Source organism: Centropristis striata, chromosome 19, assembly GCF_030273125.1.
Source record: "Centropristis striata isolate RG_2023a ecotype Rhode Island chromosome 19, C.striata_1.0, whole genome shotgun sequence".
Lineage (NCBI taxonomy): Eukaryota > Metazoa > Chordata > Actinopteri > Perciformes > Serranidae > Centropristis > Centropristis striata.
The window spans coordinates 25,716,396-25,733,628 of record NC_081535.1 but is presented as its reverse complement, the minus strand read 5'-3'; the positions used below and the strand labels follow the sequence as shown (position 1 = coordinate 25,733,628).

Below are 17,233 nucleotides of genomic sequence, written 5' to 3'. Positions count from 1 at the left end.
TATGGCCCTGCATATGATATTTATTTTTATTGCAGATGGTTGAAGCACAGTGAAGATCCTTCACTATTGTATGCAAAAACCACAGGGCAAATGAAAGAGAGAGTCCTGTAATTGGTTTTGCCCATTAGTACAAAGGTCTGATTGGAATGTCAAGGTCTGTCAGAGACACTTGTTCCATCCCGTGGCTGCTTAGTTACATTTAGTGGATAAAAGCTCTCAATGAATACAACTGGCGACGAGAATTCTACGACGAATGATCTATGATTTCCTTTAGATAAGCGTACATGAAGACACCGCAGAAATTTTAACTGCTGTCAACCTAAACCTGTGAGCCAAGAATCCTACAATCAGAACTGAAGGAGTTATGGCTGATGTGGACACACACACACAGACACACACACACACACACACACACACACACACACACTAGGGATAGCTTCTTTCCTTGAGCTATCACCACCATAAATACTCGGAAAAATTAGATCCACACAGTACCTTCATCCGTTTTTCTGGATCTTCTGCGTCCTGTTCTTACCGTAGAAGTGCAATTATATTATAGTGCAATATATTTATATTCATATTATCTGAGCAGCTGTGGGTCAGTTGGTAGAGCAGCCTACATGTCGAAGTATCCTTGAGCAAGATACTGAAGCCCAAATTGCTCCCGATGCTGCGTTCATCGGTGTGTGAATGAATTCCCAATGGTGGCAGGTGGCACCGTTTAGGGTAGCCTCTGCCACCAGTATGAATGTGTGTGTGAAAGGGTGAATGAGCGCAGTCTGTAGTGTAAAGCGCTTTGAGTGGTCGCAAAGCGACTAGAAAAGCGCTATATAAGTGCAGGTCCATTTACCATTTACCAATAACTACCTCTACATGCTACCTCATCCGCCTCCTTTACATAGCTATTTATTCTATATTCTGATGTAAAAAAGTTACTGCTGGATAAATGAGAAGTTGTTAGCTTAGAGCTCACCATCTGATTGGGTGGTGACGCTGATGGTCTCTGGGGCGGTGCCTGGGCCGTAGCGGTTGATCGCCAGAACCCGAACTGTGTACTCTGTGTACTTATTGAGTCCCTCCATCTTGTAGTTGAGTCCATTCACCTCCAAACTCTGAACACAAACACAGAAGAGGAATTTCACTTCTCTGTGAGATTCGGGACAAAAAGCTGCATTAACAGGTTTACGTCGTGATGTGCCAGTAAAGCTTCACGAACCATATTCATTATTTTCTGAGTCCACTAGATGGCGCTCTCTGATCAACAAAAGCACACTCAATTACCATAGCTTCAGCCTTTTTCTTTAAACCAACAGCACCATCTAGCGGGCTCAGAAAATAATGAAAATGGTTCATGAGGCTTCACTGGCACATCACTAGGTTTACAGCTGGTGTTTGACAGAGCATTACAGTATGGGAGCTTACCTGTTCCTTCCCAGACGGGCTCTCGGTCCACAACAGTCTGTAGCTCAGGATGGGGCCGTTTGGTTGGCTGGGAGGCTCCCAGCTCACCTGGACGGAGGTGGGGGACAGAGACTCGGCTTGGAGAGACTCCACCCTGCTGGGAACCTGGACTGTAGAGACACATGGAGACAACACACTGCTCACATACTGATACAAGTATTATATTTTCTCCAGCAATTAGATGTTGTTATTGGAGGGTTATGTAAGAATTATAATAATGATATAACCATTTAAAATGAATGTTATTTTCTGTCATTGAATGTGAGAGGTAAATTGTGAATGTTAAAGGTAAAATTGTGTATGTGAGAGGTATAATTGTGACTGTAAGAGGTAAAATTGCTAATGTGAGAGGTAAAATTGTGAATGTGAGAGATACATTTGTGTATGTGAGAGTTAAAATTGTGTATGTGAGAGGTAAATTGTGTATGTGAGAGGTAAATTGTGAATGTGAGAGGTAAAGTGTGAATGTGAGTGGTAAAATTGTGAATGGGAGAGGTAAAATTGTGAATGTGAGAGGTAAAACTGTTAATGTGAGAGGTAAATTGTGAATGTGAGAGGTAAATTGTGAATGTGAGAGTTAAAATTGTGAATGTGAGAGGGAAGAATGAATTATGGTCTATAAGGCTACTCATGCACAGCACTGCCTTTGGACAATGGGGAGAAATGCATGACATCGGATGTTTTTCCACTTAACTAAATTACTCTGTGTAATAAGCCCTAAAAGTATTAAAAAAGCCCAGTTTAAACCACAGAAGTTTCTCAGGACTTGTTGCTGTTTTTACTTTGGAAATGTTAATATTAATCAACGTAGGCATACATGACTCACATAACAAATAACACAGATTCAAGATACATATCCAGATGTGTGTGTGTGTGTGTGTGCGTGTCTTACGGTCAGGTTTGGTGGTGATCCTCAGGGGGGCGGAGCTCTCTCCTGGCCCCACGTCGTTGTAAGCGATGACTCTGAAGCTGTAGCTCTCCTCTGGTTTCAGGTTGGACACCGTCAGCTCCAGAGACTCCGGCTCCGACACGTTCACTGACCGCTCCCTGACACAGGAAAACACAGTACCATTACAAATTACAAAATGTGTTCTAACACATAAAACAATTTTATCCATTTAAATTATACTATTTTTATGATCACATATTTATTTTTATTCCTCACATATTACTCATTTCTTTTATTTCCTATTAAAATTTAGTGTATTATTAAAACCAAATAGAACTGCATTTCAAACAGAATCCAGTTTTATTTTGTAACAACGCAGATAATCTCAGCTGTAATCAGATGTAATCTGTGTAATCCTGCAGTGTCTGCAGCTAATCCTCAGATTACAGCACCTCTGCAGCCTCTCAGTCGTCAACCGATCACCAAGTCACTGAAGAGACAGCTGCAAAGATTAGCATGTTTCTACCGCAGCATCCAAACCACACAGCTGCTGTCTCTGCTCCGTGCATGGTGAAGAAAGCTGACAGTGAGAATATCTTTGGATTGTTTTTTATACTTAATATTGGAGTTTTAAAAAAATCTCTCTTCTGAAATGACAGAAGAGTGTGTCAGTACCACGAATTACGATACGTATATACGTATTGCGTAAATTCATGTATTGCGTAACTTCACTTAAAAACAACAGAAGAGTTCATGTGTCAGTACCACAAAATACGACACGTATGTGCAGCTCTCACGGTTCTCAGCGTGCGTTTCACTGATAGCAGTACACACATCGCACGCGTTTAATGACTCAAATAGACTGAGGACCTATGTTCCCCGGGTCCTATGTTCCCCGGGTTAGGGTTAGCCCATAGGATTAGGGTTAGGTTCAAGGTTAGCCCGTAGGCTTAGGGTTAGCCTGTAGGATTAGGGTTAGGTTTAAGGTTAGCCCGTAGGATTAGGGTTAGGTTTAGGGTTAGCCTTTAGGATTAGGGTTAGCCCGTAGGATTAGGGTTAGGTTTAAGGTTAGCCCGTAGGATTAGGGTTAGGTTTAAGGTTAGCCCGTAGGATTAGGGTTAGGTTTAAGGTTAGCCCGTAGGATTAGGGTTAGGTTTAAGGGTTAGCCCGTAGGATTAGGGTTTGGTTTAAGGTTAGCCCGTAGGATTAGGGTTAGGGTTAGCCCGTAGGCTTAGGGTTAGGTTTAAGGTTAGCCCGTAGGGTTAGGGTTAGGGTTAGCCCGTAGGATTAGGGTTAGGTTTAAGGTTAGCCCGTAGGATTAGGGTTAGCCCGTAGGATTAGGGTTAGGTTTAAGGTTAGGGTTAGGGTTAAGGTTAGCCCTTAGGGTTAGGGTTAGCCCGTAGGATTATGGTCAGGGTTAAGGTTAGACCGTAGGTCCTACATAGGCCTATTTGCTATGGAATTTGGCAGTAATAGTGGAAAAAGTAACAGACCGGGGAACATAGAACCCTATTTGGGAAAAGCAGGGAAAAAGGGTCCTATGTTCCCCTGTCTCATACAAAGAGGGGAACATAGACACGCTCACAAAAAGATTGACCGAACAACTGGCTGCAAGACAAGGGATTCAGACTGATTTTTGTTGTTGATGAGCAACAAGTTCTCCAACTCAAACGTCAGAAGAGGTCATGTGTCAGAACCACAAATTACGACACATACTTGTCGGGGCTCGCGTTTCACGGCTAAAAATAACACATGCGGTTGTAAAAAAGGCTGCAGTTTCTGTGGATTTTTTAGTTATAGAACCACTGAGCTAGGTTTTGGGCAAAAAAAACTTCCTGGTAAGGAGTAATAATTACAGTTTAAACAGTAAATAAATGTATGTAAATGCCAGAAGTGAATTAGTTACAAGGGTCACGTGACTATCGCAGGTTACATGAAAATTGTAACTTAAGTTAAAAATAATTTACTTTCGTTTTCGCAGCCTGTTCTCAGGGGAGAACAGGCTACATAAAATGCTGAGAAACTTTAATGACAATTAACAAAAACGTTCTCTACATTGATCTCACTGCAGTTTTTGTCTTGATTTCATGCTGTGAGAAGCACAAAAGAGCATCAGACAAAAACACTGTTTGACTTCCACATTGTAACTGATCCTTAATTTAATTTTGGGTGCATGAAACATTCTGTTCCCACTAAATAAATGACTAACGTCAGAGCACGAGCAACAAGCAATGAGAAATTTATGATAATTAGTGCTGACAAGAAAGTTCAACAAGCATGTCTGCTCTGCTCATTTCAACATTAAAGCCAGAGTGATACTCTGATTGACTGTGTCTACATTTTAGGAGATGTTTATCTGCATGCCAAGAGAAAAATGAGAGGACTGATATTAATCAGTAAACCAATCAACCAACCTCGTTACATAAATAAAAATAAGTTTGTACATGAAATTCCCAGTGCAGCCAAACAAATTTACTGACTTGAAGCTGACTCAATGAAGGACCCAAAACATCTCTCCTCCTTTCATTCCCCTGAACATACTGCTGGGCAATTTCTTATCCGTCCAGTCTGTCAAGCCTTTAAAACCAATGTTAGCCACAGGATTTCTGAGACTATGATGGGGGGACCCAAACAAAGTAGGGGGTTCGGGCTCCCCCAGAGACTTTTTTGTCCTAAAAGCCCAAATCTGGTGCCTTTCGCACTTTAATGATTGCATTCAATGAATTATTGTAAAGGAGAATAAGGGTTCTTCTGTTTTATTTAAGGTATCATATTTTGACAGTCTTCTTGTAAATTCTGTGGTGGACTCTGCTAACACATCCATGTGCTCTTATTCTGAAATTCTGAATGTGTTTGCTTTTATTTAGAAGTTGGGTCTAACACGTTCTTAGCTAAAGCCTTATGATGTGTTCAATTTTAACTTAAAAGTCGAAACTTGGAGCTCGGAACAACATCATATATTTTTACATTCGTGTAGAACTTGAACGCACCATTAGCCGTCGGACTCTCTACGTGCGCTGCAAAGTAAACTTGGCGATGTGTGTTGCCTTATGTAGGGAAACGGGGGGGGGGGATCAGGATCACTATGAATCTGGGGGGGATATATCCCCAACGTCCCTAATGCCATCTGCGCGCATGCGTTCAGACCCTTCCAGTTAATATAGCAGGCATGTTTTCCAGGATCTATCACGCTGTTATACTCTGATTAAACCCATATTAAACTGGCAGAGCAACAAACCAATATTGTCATCAGAAACAGCAGCAGAAAGGGTCAAAGGTTAAAGAAAACACAAAAGGTGAGTGGAGTTCTCAGGGTTTATGAATCCATATTTTCTTCTGAGCTGCAGAGTTGGAGCAGCTACGTGTCTGTAGCACAGTGTGAACTCACTTTGCCCTCCAAAGGTTAGCGGTCTGAGGTGATTTACACTGCTTCACAAGAAATTATCCACAGCCAGCTTACACTTTGTTTCTTTTGATTTTCCTACAGGTCACTCACCTCTTTTTTTTTTACCAAGCTTTCTTTCTGTTTTACCCCATTCTTTTTGGCAAGGTTGGGTATAATGCATTACAAAGGTACAGTAAATTACGTTATTATTAGTTTATAAGCTCATGGGGTTGGGAGAGGAGCTGGCTGTCAGTTGACTGTTGTTTTATTGAGCTGACATTGTGTTTATAATTTCAGTTTTGGCACTAAATATTGTTTTACAACTATAACTGGGTTGAAACTGACCCAAACAACACAAACGTTATAATTTTTACCAGGGCATTTTTTTATTTAATGACATTTTTTTTTGTTTCGTTTTATTTTGTTTCAATAAAGGATCCTGACAAAGTCACAAAACCTTGATGCAATAAACAAAAGTTGTGTTGTAGTTGTACTTTTATGCATTTAAAACCTAAAACTGGTTGGTGCCGACCCTAACACAAGAGTAAGGTTAAGCAGTAATAAAGCTAAGAAAAGAGTGACCGAACAAAAGGCTGCCAGACAAGGGATTCAGACCAACTTTTAGTTGTTGCCGGGCAACAAGTTCTCCAACCTAAACGACAGAAGAGGTCGTGTGTCAAAAATATGATTCACCTTACTTAAGTAAACAACATAACTTAAATTAAAAATCATTTAATTTTGTTCTCACGCGGGATGCAAACCCTGCTCTCCTGTGTGAACGTCAGACCCATCCACCACCCCAGCCTCCAACCGAACGCGGGAATCCGCCTTTTTAACTTTGCTTAGCGGTCAATCACTACTACGTCAGCAAGATGGCAGCGGACGCATTACAGCGTACGGTGAAATACGTGAATACAGCTTTTTTTTTTTTTGCTGCCTGTACCCACGATCTATACCAGGGGTAGCAACCTGCGGCTCCGGAGCCACGTGTGGCTCTTCAAGACATCTGCAGTGGCTCCCTGTGGCTGTGACAAAAAATATATAAAATGAAATGTTTATTTCTTTACATTTGAAATTATATTTTTCATTGGTGTAGGCCCAAAGCGGTTTGTATTCTTCAATTGTAAAAATGTGTAGATTATATATGGCAGTAAAATCATTTTAAAAACACATGAAACAAGTCTAGTTTAGAGTTCCCCTAGCTAGGCTAGATTTCAATTCCAAACCTCCTGAGATCTTTCTTCAGTTTCCAGCCACTGATTTGCACTTGGGTCCTAGCTGCATTATGACAAAATCATATAAATAAATGCTCAATGACCTATTATTAATGTTGGTTAGCTAATTTAAACCTCGTAGGCTGTTTTATCTTCATTAGAAGGCTCAAAATAAGGTATGCGGCTCCATTTTGACAGATTTCCCTTATTTTGTCCGACAATGACTCTTTAGTTAGTAAAGGTTGCCGACCCTTGACCTATACTGACATTTTTGAGGGGAGAACAGGCTGTGTAGAGAGACTAGTAAGGCTAATGATAAGGCTACAGTTGGAGCCAATGTCAAATATTTTTTTGTGATGATAGCATTGGAATCCGACGTAAATTGTAATGTGCATAACTGTCATATATATTCTCAATAGGGACATTACAGAGACCAGTCTCTTGGTTTTCTGAGATGAATTTGGTCTTCAGTTATAAAATCCACAGAGATCTACACATGGAAGTGGCAAAGTAACAGCTGGTCCCAGTTTGTATCATGTACATATGTTCACAATGTTTCACTCCCAGGCCGGAGGTGACAGGTACACCTGTGAGACACCTGTGCACCTTTGTGGACTGACAGGATCTATTTATATGAACATGTTTTCTTATCTAACTGCTAACTAGTTCCAGACACACAGAATCTGCTGTGGCTTAGAGAAACTCACATTGGCCCTCATTTATCAAACCAACGTACGTACGTCAGTAAGTGAGCGTAAAGTGGGCGTAAGATGATTTCTACGCAAGCCTCTGCATTTATCAATTTGGTGAGCGGACGGTACGATCAGATCTCACGTCTGCTCTCAGCTCGTGTACGCAAATCTGAGTCAGCGTGAAGTCCACACGTCTGAGTGGGAGAATTGATCTTAGACTATTGTATCGATGCCTGGAGCTGATAAAACTGTGGTGTTTTGATTTTTAATAGTGACAAAGCAAAACATGTTTAGACTACATAGTTTATCATTAAAACATAATCCAAAAATAAATACACCCTGCGATCGTGAAATTCTTTAAACAGAATACCAGCCGAGGATATTAAATGTTGTTGTCTTCTGCTGTTTACTGTTATTATTATTATTATTATTATTATTATTATTATTATCCAGAGCGTCAGCGTCTCTTTTACCAGCGGTGCTGCCTGAATAGAAACATTTCCAATCAGTGCTGCCACATGCTCCTCTCACTAGGACATTATTATTAGTAAATGTAAAGAGGTGAATAATATATCTCCATCATAATAATAGCAATATTCGGATATTATATAGATTATTGGGCTTTATATATCACCATGTAATTACTCAAACCTCGCCGGGAGTTTAATAGTCCGCTACTTTGCTGACAGCACCACTGATTTCCTTCTTTTTCACTTTTTATGCTGCCAAACAAAACTAGTTTGTTGTGTTGCTGCTGTTGGACGTCAGCGTTTCACTTTCTGACTCTGAGAAATTCCTCTTCTTTTTTAATTAAAACTTACTTTAAAACATTGTTTATCTCCTTCAACCAAAAAGCTGAAAACTTCTAAGTCCGTGCTCCAAATGTAAAATATCATTAATATAATAAAATAATTATAAATAGTATTAGTAGTATAGTAATAGTAATAGTATAGTATAGTATTATTATTAAATAATAATAATAAATAATAAAACAGTGAACTTGTTTGAGTTTACTATAAGTACCTATAACCTATAACTATAAGTACTTTTATTTCATAAACCTCCGTCGCTGCGTATTTCTTTACTATGTCTATATTGCCCCTATTGTTCATTGTAACGGTGCGCTTTGCTAATAAAGCTGACTTTAGAGGGTGAAAAAATCCTCTTTTTGGCCGCATTGCGTCCTTCGGTGTCGTAAACTCTGTTTCGAGCGTAGAAACGAGCGCAGATCTGAGTGTATATTTCGTCTTACGACAGGGTCCACGTGGGATTTATCAACAGCCGATCATTCTTACGATGTGGTTGGCGAGATATGATCGTTTGATAAATCCCACGTGGACCCTGTCGTAAGACGAAATATACACTCAGATCTGCGCTCGTTTCTACGCTCGCTTGATAAATGAGGGCCATAGACTTTGTCAGGCTGCTGTGTGATGTAAACAGTAAGTTACCATGGTTACCATGTGGCTGTTTCCATGTGTTACATTGCTTGTGATGATTGGCTGAACCTGTTCTATCATAGCTGGAGATCAGATAAAATAAACCTTGAAGTGAAGCAAGCCAACCTTGTACGTAAGTGTTCTGTTCCACTCTGTGATATTTTTGTTATGGGAAATACATCAAAATAATTTCATACTGCATAAAACTGCAGTCCCAGGCTTGGTAAAGCACCACTGATGATGACATCTACACTTACATATACTGAAATTAATAAGCAGTATGACATGCCGAGCTCAGGCTCTGCCAGAAGCCTCTAAATAGAAAGTGAAAACTCATCTTTTTGTCCATCTAATGCTTTCTGCTTCACTTCTCTTTGCATTTTTCTCATTTGATCTCCGTTTCTGTTTTTTTTTGTTTTTTTTACAATGTATTTCCCGGAAGTCATTACAACTGACAAAAAAATCCTCCTTACTCTCCCTTCCTGCCATCTTTCTTTCTCCGATAATCTTTCATTGTTTTCCCTCCCACCTCTCTCATTTTCTGCAAGTTATTAGTGCTGAAAAATCTCAGTATTTTTCTCCCAGTCATTAGAACTGACAAAACCTCTACCCCTGTTCCTTCTGTAAGTCATTAGGACTGACAGAATCTCTCTGTCGTATCTTTTCATGATGAAACTTCAGTAACTCCTTTGTCCAGCGTACCGTTCAGAGCCCTAAAGAACTGCAGGCCGCTTAGTCCCTGAGGTAACAAAGCTTAAAAGCCTGGGTGTGAAAGCATTCAGCTGAAGCCCTGACTGTCAGAGGTTACCATTTAACATCAGCGGGGGATTCGCAAGTATGTCACCCAGAGCTTTTTCTACTAAACGTTCAGAGCTGCTGTGTGCAGCAGAGCTGTGATCAAAGGAAAGAAGTGTTGTACTGTGTGACTAAAGACTCAACAACACGGAGCTCCCTGTTATACTGTATTCAGGCATGGTCACAACTGTACGAATGGGTGACACAATGACAGCCAAGTGGGGTAAACAACTTTTTCTTTCTTTTTGGTTGAGGCTGCAGCTTTGTTGGTCAAAGTTCAACAAATGTTACCTCCAAACGGTTTAAGGATGTTGCCGCTGGAGGTGAATGTTCTACTCGGCCCTTCGCTTGCACGGAATGGAAGTGAATGGGAGTATTTGCCATGTGAAATGAAATAGCACTCTATAAGTATTGGTTGCAATTTTATACAGACATTTATAGTCTCCAGAGGATGGGTCTCAATGACTTTGGTGATACCCATAGATTTCCTCTTGCACCACCATTAGGTTCACGGTTAAGGTTTTCAGTGTCAACTGTTGAATAGATAGCATCGCTTCAGGAGATTTGTAAGGGACTGATACAATGTGCAAGGCAAGAGTCACATGACAGATAGAAAGTCTTCACAAAATATGTGGTTCCAGAAGCTTGGCGGCAACCGGTAGCTAGCCGATAATAGTCTCAAGTCCAAGTCTGGGATCTTCTTTACATTTTTTTCTGTCCTGGGCCATTTCACATTTTCTTTTTATCATTTTTTATTGTACATAACTTCATTAAGTATGTAGTTATTCTTGTGGGAGCAAAAGTTGTGAATGCATGACACCAATGACAGCCAAGTGGGATAAACGACACACTTTTCTTTCTTTTTGGTTGAGGCTGCCACTTTGTTGGTCAAAGTTCAACAAATGTTACCTCGAAACAGTGTAAGGATGTTGCCGCTGGAGGTGAATGTTCTATTTGGCCCTTCGCTTGCACAGAATGGAAGTGAATGGGAGTATTTGTCATGTAAAATGAACCAGTACTTCATAAGTATTGGATGCAATTTCATACAGACATTTATAGTCTCCAGAGTATGGGTCCCAATGACTTTGGTGATCCCCATAGCTTTCCTCTTGCACCACCATAAGGTTCACGGTTGAGGTTTTTAGTGACAACAGTTGAATAGATAACTGTTAGGATGCATTTCTTGGTAATTCTGCACATCATGTATTCATAAGCTCAGCAAACTTGACACTTAGGCCTAGGTATGTGGGTATTTCCAGAACCGACCTTGTGTCTCCTGTGAACACTTAACACATATGTTATATCCAGCAAACATGGCTAGTGGATTTTTAAAGTTAAAGTCAGCCAATCAGATTTTTCACGAGCCAAATTTTAAATACTAACCAATCACGACACAACAGCCATATTGAATTAAAAGTCTTTGTTTTCTTCTTTTCCCCTCCACTTTCATCTCCATTGTCCCTTGTGTCTTCAGCCTTCCTCTGCGTTTTTTTTTTTTACTACAGGTAAATGTTTGTTTGGCTGAGTCCTTGCTGCGGCAGACGTGGGTTCGAACACGCCCTGAGGTCCCTTTGCCGCATGTCCTCCCCTCTGTCTCCCCCTTTCTATCTGTCACTCTCAATAAAGCATGGAAAATGGCAAAAAAAAAATCTTAAAAAAAAAACTTAAAAAAAAAACTCTGTCTTCTCCGTATCAGCGTAGCTCGCTTGTAATAGATACCACGTACGCTAGTCACATAGTCAATGGTCGTATGAGTATGAATTAGTTCTACAAGCCGTGTTCCCAGAAAAAAACACGCAAAACCGCCCAAATGTCTTGGCAGGAAACAGACCAATCTAGCAACACTAACGTCTTATAATTTCTGCAGTGTTATTTTCTTCATTCATCACCAGCCAAATTAGCTAGTAACTTTACAAATGTTACCCACCAAAGTTAATTTTTGACGGGTGTCAATTTAAAGTGACAAGTTACCATGTACGTACAATGTGAAGATACTTGTGCCCATTCTCTGTAACTTCTTCATTCAGTTCTGTCAGCATGTCAGAATTGAGTCCGGCGCCATAATGGAATCAATGCTTATTAAACTATCACTTCTTCGCTTTTTCTCCTCCTCCTTCAAACGACAACATGCATACCATCAATACCATGAATGTTAAATTCATGCCCCCCTAAAGATGAATGGTCATAACTTTGGTGATTCTTTGACTTTTGATCTTTGGCAGAATCATTAGTGATGTGCCAGTGAAGCCTCATGAATCATTTTGATTATTGTCTGAGCCCACTAGATGGCGCTCTCTGTTAAATAAAGAGCTGAAATTACACTCAATTACCATTGCTTCAGCCTTTTTCTTTAAACCAACAGCACCATCTAGTGGGCTCAGAAAATAATGAAAATGGTTCAGGAGGCTTCATTAGCACATCACTAGTCAAAACCTCAATTTATTCAATACTTTGGCCTATGACCAAACACCTGCAAAACACATTAATTCATCGAATAAAGCAGTTATTCGAAGAAAGGAAAATGGAAAACATCAGTGTGTTGTTGCTCAAACCTCCAGGTTGGAAGCCACTGCCTTAGAGTCCACAAAGACAAAAAAATCCCATCTTACCTCTCGACGCCGTCCTGGGAGTAATAAATGCCGTAGGTCTGCACGGCTCCTCCAGTCTCCTCCGGGGGGCGCCAGCTGAGTCGGACAAATCGACTGGACACTAGGACAGGGACCAGGTCGCGGGGGGCAGAGGGAAGGGCAACGCCCGGGCTGGGGGACACTGGTGGGGGATCAGAGGAGGAGGAGTAAGTCAAGGAGGTGCCAGAAGGGGAAGGAGGAGCAGGAGGGGGGCGAGGAGGAGGGGGAGGTGTGTGGGCGGATCTATACTGAGTGGGCGTGGCCTCTGTTAACGGTTCATCCAGGGGAAGGGGGAGGAGGGAGGGATGGAGGAGAAGTAGGGACAAGGCAGTGGAGGTGGAGGTGCGGGACGCAGAGCAAAGGAAAAACATAAGGAGCATATGACAAATGAGATAAGGAACGGAAAAGACGTGGAAGAGACAAGAAGGAAGAAAAAGGAGGAAGAAGAGTGGTAAAGAATATCACAGCCAAGAAGAAAAAGCGGCAGAGCATCTGAAGACTTTAGTCATCAATCAACAGATATCAATCATCTGAACACAAAGACTGCTGCCTCCTCTCACATTAACTCAGCTCGGAACAATGTGCTGATCTAATTCATGACTGACAGCTTTATCTTGCTGGATTAATTCAAACATCAAAATAGATGTAGTTAAAATTAGGATTTTGTTCCTTTGGGAAGTTGAAATATGGGGTCTACTTTTATAGTGGTGTTATACGAGCTCATATAACTCTTTTATGAATTAGCCAGCCTAAGGTAGTATGCGAGCAATTCCTGAATAAGTTATAAGACACATGGGTTACAAATCCTAAATATGTGAACCAATATTAAGCAGAAATCCTTATCTGGATGATAACATGTGGTCACAGGCCTTTCCATTTACACCTGCTATTAATACATCTGGAGTCTGCATTGTGATCAGAACTTAATATGCATATAAATTGGGTAGGTGGAGGTGTCAGCATCGCTTCAGGAGATTTGTAAGGGACTGATACAACGTGCAAGGCAAGAGTCACATGACAGATAGAAAGTCTTCACAAAATATGTGCTTTAAGAAGCTGCTAGCTAACTGATAATAGTCATGAGTCCAAATCTGGGATCTTCTCTCCATTTTTTCTGTCCTGGGCCTTTTCACATTTTGTTTTTATTATTATTTATTGTACATAACCTCATTAAGTATGTAGTTATTCTTGTGGGAGCAAAAGTTCTCAGAGCTCTTAAACGTGCTTACTATCTCTTATCAATTTTTCCAGTTGTGGAAGAAGTATTCAGATCCTTTACTTTTGTAAAAGTACTAATACCACACTGTGAAATTACTCCACTACTGTAAAAGTCCTGCATTCCAAATTTACTGAAGTAAAAGTACAAAAGTATCAGCATCAAAATGTACTTAAAGTATCAAAAGTAAAAGTACTCGTTATGCAGAATTCACTAAGATTGTTAGTTGTAATGTTACTCTAAAACATTATTAGATTATTGTTATTGATGTCATTTAATTTAATTTAATAAAGGTAGGGCTCATTTTAACTACTTAATATACTGTTATGAGGTTTTATTAAAAAAAATAAAAAATAAATAAATAAATAAAAAGTTGAATAACTTTAAATTGATTACATTTTTATGTAAAATCTCGACCTGAAATGTAACTAAAGCTGTCAGCTAAATGTAGTGGAGTAAAAAGTCCAATATTTGCCTTTAAAATGTAGTGGAGTAGAAGTATAAAGTTACATAGAATGGAAATACTCAAGTAAAGTACAAGTACCTCAAAATTGTTCTTAAGCACAGTACCTGAGTAAATGTACTTAGTTACATTCCACCAATGATTATATCCATGATAAACAAGAAAGTTCTTAGTTAGCAAAGTCATGCGCCTGGTCCTGTTTAGGAAAATAATTTCCCACAGTTTATTAAAAGGGACATTTTTGTATCATCGCCTCCAGTCTCATAACAATCTGCAAACAGCTCATCCGTCTTTTGTGGATCTGTGTGACAGAGATAGTTAAATATAAGTGGATGGTGCATAAACTCTCTGTTTCTTCAAAGGTCAGCACTGTCAACACAGTACCTGGTTAATGTGTGGAAATAAACGATGCTGCTAATGGTACCATTTAAGATACTGGTGTAAACAGGCCTTCACTGTAAGAAGGTAGTCAGAGCCACACTGTAAAAAATGTCTTGTCAATTATATGCCAGAACAGCGTTTCATTTGATGGAAAAACTTTTTATTTTTTAGGGTAAAATATGGACTAAAATGGCAATCTTAAATGGGAAATAAACAGTGCAAATATAATTTTACCGTAATATTACAAAAAGTTGCAACATATTTATTATGGTAAATTTCTGGCAAACACAGCTGCTGTTATTTTACCGTAAAAACAACATTTTTTTTACAGTCTGGAAACCAATCAGTGACCATTATCTTGCACGTCATATATGTCCCTCAGTGATCTCCCAATGGACTCCACATATTTTTCTTGTCTGTAGCATTTATACAGACAACTTGATATAACAGGTATGAATGCTATTTACACCTGTATTAACATGTGTTGCTCCTGATCCACCTAAGATGTCCATATAATCAGGATCAGAAGGTCACTGGCACTTTTAAATCACAAACATTTTCTAATGTATATTTTCTACACATCACATCTCCAAACTATGAAAATGTACACTTGCAGCTTCTGGTCAGAATATAACAGAACAGTTGTGTTTTCATCAGGATGGAAATGTCTTCTTGAATATGTTTTTTCTTTTCCTCAGACTTCAAACACTGATGTAACAAAAAATAGAATGGAAATGAAAACAAAATGAGAAGTCATGGTGTCTAATATTCATCTGATAGTTGATTTTCTGCTGGAATAAGTTCTAGTTTGCTTACATTATTGTTGTTGTTGATCCACCTTAGGATCATGTGAAACCTTCTTTTCTAATGGATTTCAGTATCAATCTCCACTCTTCATATTTTAAGCAAGAATATGCTTCAATTCCAATCTTAGAAACATTACAAAATAGAATTCACAATTTGAGGATAACTGACTAGTAATAGTAGCAAAGCAGGAAGTCAGGTAGTATAAAGAGTGACAAAGGTCACGTTACCAGTTATTTTACCACTTCACGTACCAAGTCACTCTTGTAACTGTGATGTACTGATTTTAATCCAAACTATGATCTTTTCCTGAACATATACCCATAAAATGTGCACCAGACATTAGTGTAAAACACATCCCTGAAGACATTAATGGAAATATTAAAAATTATTTTTTATAAATTGCCCGTACAGTTAACCCTTATCCACAAAAAAATATTTTGAATAAATTGCTGACACATTGCATTTGTAGTATAAAAATTGTGACAGTTGTGGTTTTGGTTGTCCACCTAAAACACTTCCAGATATTTTATATATATATAAACCTGAAAATATATAATAAAAATCTAAGAATATATATAAAAAGTCTGAGAATATATATTAAACCAGTTAAAAACTTCAATATATATTCCCAGGTTTATATATATATATATATATATAAATATAATATTTAATATAATATATAAACCTGAGAATATATAGTAAAAATCTGAGAATATAGATTAAAACCTTCAATAAAAACCTTCAATATATATTCCCAGGTTTCAATTTATATTTTCAGGTTTTAATATAATTATAATTCTCAGGTTTATATATATATATATAAACCTGAGAATGTATAATAAAAATCTGAGAATATATATAAAAAGTCTGAGAATATATATTAAAACCTTCAGTAAAAACCTTCAATATATATTCTCAGGTTTCTATAAATATTCTCAGACTTTCAATAAATATTTCTGGGTTTTAACATAATTATAATTCTCAGGCTTCTATATATATATATATATATATATGTATATATATAAATATATACATATTCTCAGGTTTTCAATCCATATTCTCAAACTTTCATTCCATATATATAATAATTTCCTGAACAGAATATATATATATATATATATAGATCGACCGGGCCAAGAACGATGAACGAGGTGCTCATGGCGTAGACATGGGGCTCCTGGGTGATTAGCGAAGTCCACAAGAACACAAATACGGAGAAGAACGCATGCTGAGAAAGGCCTGGAGCTCCACCTCGGTGCATGTAACGTGTGTCATCAACAGGAGTTCTCTCTCTGAGTTGTCACTACCAATTATGTTGTTGTAAAGAGCAGTCTCCAAGGCAGAACACAGCAATAATCAATGTAGCACACACATACAGGCAGCCTACGTACCAGGGCTCAGGAGTTTTCTATAGTGTTGACTCTGGTGTAAGGGGATTGTAGGAAGATATCATTATTCAACAAGAGATAACATGTCCCCACTGCAAACCTAAACTGTTACCATCAACTTGTCTCCTCTCTTCTGCTCCATCACAAACTGAGAAAAATCCAATCTATCCCTGGGGTCAAAGGTCGGGACCCTCCACAGAGTCTAACTGCTTGTGACATGTCCGGACATGTCAACAAAGCTTCATTAAACACATACACAAACACACCTTTTACACTGTGAGATGCCGTGAAGAGAAGGAAAAGAGGAAAATAAAGGAGAAAAAAGGAGATGAAATAAAATGCGGATGATGAAAAAGTGGGGAAAATTGGGGAAGCTGAAGAAGTGGAGGAAGAGAAGGATGAAAAACAGAAGAGGGAGGTATAAAAAAACATGAGAAATGGAGGAAAAAAAGAGGAAAAGAGCAAAGGATACAAAG

At 39.0% G+C, this 17,233-nt stretch overlaps 1 protein-coding gene across 1 annotated transcript in view; it reads right to left on the bottom strand.

Annotated features, from left to right (window-relative positions):
* The window catches only part of dcc (DCC netrin 1 receptor), a 224,228-nt gene that overhangs the window by 107,131 nt on the left and 99,864 nt on the right, over positions 1-17,233 (bottom strand). The window contains exons 8-11 of the mRNA XM_059358662.1: positions 12,485-12,644; positions 2,354-2,508; positions 1,423-1,571; positions 974-1,112 (exon numbers count right to left, since the gene is read on the bottom strand). Of these exons, the coding sequence (XP_059214645.1) occupies positions 974-1,112; positions 1,423-1,571; positions 2,354-2,508; positions 12,485-12,644 (603 nt within the window). The remainder of the gene's footprint in view (positions 1-973; positions 1,113-1,422; positions 1,572-2,353; positions 2,509-12,484; positions 12,645-17,233) is intronic.